The 7,171-nt window shown below is 40.6% G+C and overlaps 1 protein-coding gene across 1 annotated transcript; it reads right to left on the bottom strand.

Moving 5' to 3' along the window:
• Positions 1-1,720: 1,720 nt before the first annotated feature.
• On the bottom strand, positions 1,721-3,679 carry LOC131629006 (uncharacterized). The gene has a single exon (XM_058899809.1). The coding sequence runs from the start codon at positions 3,677-3,679 to the stop codon at positions 1,721-1,723; it is 1,959 nt and encodes a 652-aa protein (XP_058755792.1).
• Positions 3,680-7,171: the final 3,492 nt, after the last annotated feature.

The following is a 7,171-nucleotide window of genomic DNA, read 5'->3' as shown; positions in this document are numbered from 1 at the left end:
AACGTGCAAAATGTTCACTTCGGTAGCGCTTAAGCAAAAACGCTATTAAAAACCCGCACTTCAATAGCACTTTAAAAGTGCTATTAAACAAAAAATATTTACAATAGCGGCGCGGTTAATAGCGCTTTTAAGCGCTATCAAAAATAAATAAAAATGCTATTAAATAACTTATTTGGCGTAGTGTAATCATCTAATCCCACCGGGTTTGGAGATTTCGGGACTAATGTTAAGAAAGAAGAGATAATAGCCTTTGAAATCGTTCCACCACCATGGAAGTGGTTAAAGAACCTCAAAAAATCCTCCTTAAGGAAGAACCAACATCTCTTAATGAACAAGAAAGAGAAACCATCGGGACCCGGGCTCTTATCACTCCCACACCCCCATATTGCTTCCTTGATCTCCACTTCTTCAAACGGCCTTTCAAGAGAAACGCGATCGACTTCGTTTAAGCTCTTAAAAGGGATACCATCAAGGTTCGGTCTATCTTCCTCTAACTCAATAAATTTCAAAGCAAAATGGTTGCGGACCTCCTCCTTGACATCTTCTACCTTTTCAACCAAACCTCCAGGACAAACCAAAGGACCGATGTGATTACGACACCTCCTCTCTCTAACCACACAATGGAAAAAACGCGAGTTGGAATCCCCATCATTCAACCACTTTAGCCTAGATTTTTGAACAAGCATGTTTTCCTTGATCCTAAGGTTCAACCATAATCTTTTATTTGCCTCTCTTCTATCTTTCAAAGTAACAAGAAAGTCCTCCTCCGCCACTTCCTCCAAAGTAGAATCTCCCTTGTTTAACTCCTCCAAACTCTCCTCTAAATCCAAGTCGACCTTACCAAAAATCGTGATATTCCACCATCTAATTCTCTCTTTCAACCTTTTCAACTTTTCATAAAGCACAAAGTCGGGTCTACCTACTACCGTCATCTCCTTCCACTCCGATTCAACAAAAGGAAGAAACTCCGGAAAAGAGAACCAATCGTTATTAAATTTGAATGGTTTAGGACCCCAATTTGAATTATCCTTCACCAACCAAACCGGACAATGGTCCGAAATGTCTCTACTCCCAATAAATTGACCAATCAAACACCATCTATCAACCACCACATTGGACACCAAAAAACGGTCGATCCTACTCATGGCTCTCCCACATCCACTATACCAAGAAAACTTCTTTCCTTTGCAAGGAATGTCCACCAAGTCCAAGTCCTCAATGAACTTACCGAAAAACTCTACTTCATTAGAAAGGCCCCCGTCCCTCCTACCTTTCCTCTCCGACGGATTCTTAATAGCATTGAAATCCCCACCAATTATCCACTCCCCATCACAAAAAGAGTTCTTCAACAACAAAATTTTAGCCCACATAACTTTCTTCTTCACTAATTCACACGAAGAATAAACATTAAGAATATAATAAATATCCCCCTTCCACAATACTTTAATTCCTAAAAAGCCTTCGCCTTTGAAACTTAGTAAAACATCCACCGCCCCTATCTTCCAAAGAATTAACAAACCTCCCGACATACCCCTCGAATTTGAAAAAGAGAAACCTATGTCTTCCTTGGTCCAACAACTATGAGCTAATCCTTCCGTTGTGTTTGTGAATTTTGTCTCTTGAATTAGAAAAATGTCCGCTTCTCCTTTTTTAATAATGTCACTAATCCTCCTTCGTTTTAGTGCATTACCTCCCCCTCTAATGTTAAAGGACCCTATGATCATTTCAACGGAAGCGGGAACTCCTTCTCGGACAAAACACTCACCACCTCTTTTCCTTTTCCATCTTCCATTTTCCTACCGTTAGGAGGTCTACCTTTGGAACAATCCACCCCTAATGCCTCAATCGCCGATTTTAGCTTTTGACCATCCTCATCATTCACCATTTTCCATTGTCTTAAATTGTTTGCCAAAATATAATCACTCTCGGATTGGTTGCCAACCGAAACCGAAACATCCCCTCCTAAAGACAATCCTCCATTCTTACTATAAACCTTTCCTTGATCAATATCATTTAACACCTCCACAGTATCCGCTGTCACTACTCCTGACCTGTTAAACTTCAAGGCTTTTTTGAACTTCCCCTTACTACTCATTCCCTTCATCTTTCTTAAAAGTTTGGTTTTAGAATTACCTCCAAACTCAGCCACTTTCCTATACTTAGCCTTTTTGTGAACTAAAACTTGGTTTCTCTTCAGGGAACACGGAACTGTCGAATTTTCCCCTTCCTCCGACACCGAAGAGGCTCTCTGCTGATGGTTGGAAACTCTTACTTTCCTGCCGCCGGAACTAACAGACAACACAGCTCTATCGAAAGCTCCACCTAACCTCGCCGTCTCCTTCCCTGTTCCCGCTGCCGACTCAGCAGCAGAGTCCTCATTCAAAGGCTCCGGCGCATCCCGACTCTTCGCCTCTGATGGAACAGACACCGGGTCCAAAACTGAATCTCCCACAACCTGATCTTCATAGATGAAATCATCATCGTAACCCCTATGCTCCAGACTGTTACCACAATTCATAGACATTTGATCTCCCCACGACTCGCATTCATCAGAGTCGATCGAATCAGAGGAAAGAGACTCGCAAGTCAGACCCGGAGAACAAACAGAAGAATAAACTGGTTGATGTTCAACTTCTATAACTAGCCTAAAAGTGTTCCCATCCAGCTTCAGATCAAGGAACTTTGGGATGGTAGAGGTGAAATCAGAGCAAACCTGGATTCTGGCGACATCAAGTTTACGACCACCTGCAGTTGCTTCATCGACACAAATGAATTTTCCAATTCGATTGCCCACTGAGGAAAAAACTGTAGAATTCCACCCCAGACAAGGAATCCCAAACACACGAATCCACACCGCCCTCGAAACGTCCACCACCTCCTTGCTCCACTTCGACATCCCTACAAACCAACTCTTCCACCAACCATCATCCTCCCCCAAAAATTCTGCCATCGCCCCGTCCTCAATTTCCTCCAATAGACACATCTTTGCCCCAAGCGGCGACACCACTACACCAAAAAATCCTGCTCTTTCAATGCTCTTCTGAATGCTATTACCAGAACCCAAAATGCTTAGCTGACCAACCCAAGCCTTTGAAAACCTCTCTATTTCCTCCTTCGACGAAACGCAAACCACAGGTGTCTGAGTTTCCACCAAACAGTCCCTTCTTGGAACGTTATTCACCACATCACAAAATGATCTGCCATTATACCTAATCCCTCCCCAAGGCTTGACCTGAGGACCATTTGCAGTAGCCTCGCGCGCAGCATAAGTATAAGACGAAACTCTCCGCCCCTGCTTCCCACCCCCAGCTCCTTGTCTCTCAAACCTTGGAATATTCGCGTGTATTTTCTTACCTTCGAATGTCACATTATCCAGTTTAACACCCAACCCTCGAGCATCTACGACATCTGAGAATCTCGCGAAACCAAACCGTTTGCCTAATTTGTTTCTCCTCGGTGCAATTGCTACCTCCACCGAACTGCCAATACATCCGAATAAACCAAAGAGGTCTTCTGCTCTGCAGTTATCGGGAAACTCTGAAATGTAGAACGAAGTAACATCACCTTCTACATTACTCCTTGCCGGAAAAACATCCCAACGCGGAACCCATCCACGAAAGTGACGACGCGCCGCCTTGATCCACCCTCCTTCTCTCTGAACCCCAGCCACACCTTCCATAAAAGACCCACAAAGACCTAGATTGAAAAAACCAGAAAAGCCAGAAGAGCCGGAGCTATTGGCTACTTGAAAAAACCAGAAGACGGAGAACGAGAAAAGAAAAGAAAACCCCAACAGTCCCAAAATACCTAGATTGATATCGATCTGAACCAGCTCACCAAGGTCCCTGAACCCTAAAGCCAGGAATTTAAACCGAAGATGAGAAGGGACAGAATACCTCTCTAAGCACTTGAGAGAACCGTCGGAGATTCGTAGGAAAAAAGATCAATCAGAAGTACATCGGACCTGCCGGAATGGATCCGCCGGAAATCGCATATCGTAGTGCTTTTGGTTTTGTTACCAAATAGTATAATGTAAAAAAAATCAGTTTATAAAATGAGAATGGTTCTCTACTTTAAATATATACTAGTATAAATTCTCAATAATATAATAACAACACATATTCAATCAAAAGGGAGTCCTTCATACTCCAACAAATCAACAAGAATTAAAACGTCTACATATCAAAAATAGACAAGCGTTCATCCCCCTGGTGTTATGTATCAGAGCATAGACAACATCTCATAAAATAAGAAGAGCAACCTCTCCTGGACTTTGCGACCTCAGACTACTCCTGATTATCTACACAATATCGTATAAAGCATCATTCCAGCAGAAGGGTGAGATATCACAACAATATAATAAGTTATATAATAATAAGTATGCGATAGATATAGAGTGCAGATTATCAACAGTAATTCATCTTTACATGTCACACAATTCATACTTCGATCATACAAGACAGCATCATACCAATTCTTCAATGTCATGCTATGCAACTGACACCGACTTCATGCATGTGGTACTAACAGGGCATAAGCCATCAAAATTTTCTAATCCAGACCAACTACAGAGCATAAGCCCTCAACAATTTGTCAATCTAGGCCAACAACAATTTGCAGATCCAAACCAACAACAATTTGTCATTCCAGGCCAACAACAATATATGCATGCGACACTAACATGCAACTTCATAAATCATGCAAAAACAACAGCATCGTTATGTAAATTACTATGCAATTCTTCCAATCATCATTTATACAATATCATCATTCAATCACAACAGAATTCGTCACACTTCGTACGACACCGACGCGCGAGACATAAGTCTCCAAGAGAAAAATATTATTTTCAAATAGATAAATGATATATATCATTTTCAAATGTCATCTTGTTTGAGAGACTAGTTGATATATATTGATCATGTTAGATAAATGCAAATGATATCCAATAAAAAGAAAGGTCTCAACAAATACAATAGTCATACAATATGAGATAAAATGGTGAGGCAGTGCTCTGCTTCATGTGAAATCTATTTAATATATATGAAATTGACAAACAAAATAATTAAACATTAAGCATGTACTTGTAGTTGTAAGCACGGAGATTCATTTGTAACATCTTCCAACTTATGTAAGCATATACAGGCTGGCCAATCTCGATATGTAAAGTTAGAAATCATTTGCTGCTAGTGCTACTAGTAATTTTTTATCTTGCTTACTAGTGTTTATTAATGACTGGCCGGTGCTTTGGCTTCTATGTGTGTTTTGTTTCTATCTGATGCATGTGTCATGTACTTTGTGCCTTCTATATTCATCTACGCTGTAAATTAAGTCTGACTTACATTGCTTTATTTGTTTCTTAGAAAGTTCAAATCTTTTAAGTTTCACAGATTTTAATATTTTCTCAATCCTACCATGAGTGACTTCCTATTCGAAATAATAAAATGATTTAAAATGAATGACGCATTTCAATTTATAATGTAAATTAATTTCTGATCATACTAGGATAAGAAAGAATGATGGCCAGTAAAAACGTCTGTAAGCTTGACAGTCTAACAGAGGAGGGAGGTGTACTTGCAGATACTTCGATGTTAAAGTAAGTATCGGCGTAGAGGTAGCAAGGTTTGGAGTATAGAAAAGTGAATACCTAATCCTTCTGTAGAGGAGGGTATTTATATGAGCCCCAGTGTTGTGCCAATGGTCTTCGTTATGGGCTGAAAGTCCAAACCCATAACGGATGACTTCCAGGATTTCCACGTGAGTAGTGATGAGCAGCACATGCTCATCATCCTGGGTTAACTTTTCCATGATCTTCATATTATGGGTGAACTTGCCCGTTACGGGTGGCAAGACGGTTTTTTCATCTGCGCGGAGAGTGGGAGAAGTTGCTAATGTGTCCTCGGGGAGGAGCGTGTGCAGAAAGTGCCCTTTATTGGCCCCAATAGATTAGGTCAGCACTTTGGGCTGTCCTCGATGTAGGCGTGGATTGGGATGTGCTCGGCGTTTGGCCCGCCACAGGTCCTGTCTAGAACAATTTCTTTTTACAATTGTACCCTTTAATTATTACCACTCTCAATACATGATAAATGTTACTTTAGTAAAAACATCATTCTCTCTAATTAAATATTACACTTTTCTTAATATGTATGAAATGACTCATTGTGGAACGGGGGGAGTAATTGCAATTACTTTAATAAATGTAGTTATTTTTTGCATTCGTAAGGTCCATAGTGAAAGTTGGAAGAACAAACTTTGAGTGAAAAGGCACATATAACAAATGACTTCTATTATAGCTAGAAGCAGTGATTCCGCCATATAGCACATCAATCATCGTCTGATTCAATCTAATGGTTGTTCGCACAGCATACTGCATCATATGTGAACAATTTTTACTACTCTTTGTATATGAGGGTAAAAACGTGGCATTTAAGGTATTCAAATCCATCTTCACTCACACATTACTTATAATTTCTCTTATAGACTTAGACATTGGAGTGAGAACCTTGTATGTCAGCCCCCTCTTAGTTGCGTTGAAAGTACAGATCCAATGCGACAAGATATACCTTCGCTACCTCGCCTTTCATATCTAGTTCCTAACTGAATAATGGAGGCGTCTTTGGGAATCGACTTCTGATTCTAGTTAATTTCCACGAAAACCATTGTCTTTCCACCAAAGATCCATATATATTTTTCTTAAAGTTTGGATGATATTCTTCCTTGAAGTTTCAACCTCCTCCTCCAACAAATATATCATCAGAGAGAGTCATCAAGCATGGTGACATCCAAAGTCACTTGTTCCATTCTTTTTTTGCTCCATATGAACCTACACAACCACATCACTAAGGAAAACCATCACACCAACCTCATCCTCTACCAATGATACATGGACAGAAAATGCTCCTAAGCTTTCAGTTGTTGGAGGAAAATCTTGGAGTATAGAGAGCCATGAACTAGCTAAGCAGCGTCTACAACCCGGTGCACCAACATAACTCACAACTCTTAGCTGAAAGATTACTCATGATTAAATAGAACCTTAAGCAAGCTCCACCAAGGAATAATAATGTACAAGAGAAAGCATCTTGGGCGACCAGTGCGTCGTACTAGAGCCGGATCATGTTGCCATGGTTACGCCACGAAGAGAACTCCTGAAGCCCCTACCTTGCGATGAGTA

The sequence above is a fragment of the Vicia villosa genome, unplaced genomic scaffold (genome assembly GCF_029867415.1).
Source record: "Vicia villosa cultivar HV-30 ecotype Madison, WI unplaced genomic scaffold, Vvil1.0 ctg.000494F_1_1, whole genome shotgun sequence".
Taxonomy (NCBI): Eukaryota; Viridiplantae; Streptophyta; class Magnoliopsida; order Fabales; family Fabaceae; genus Vicia; species Vicia villosa.
The sequence above is the reverse complement of the archived record's forward strand: the minus strand, read 5'-3'. Positions and strand labels throughout refer to the sequence as shown.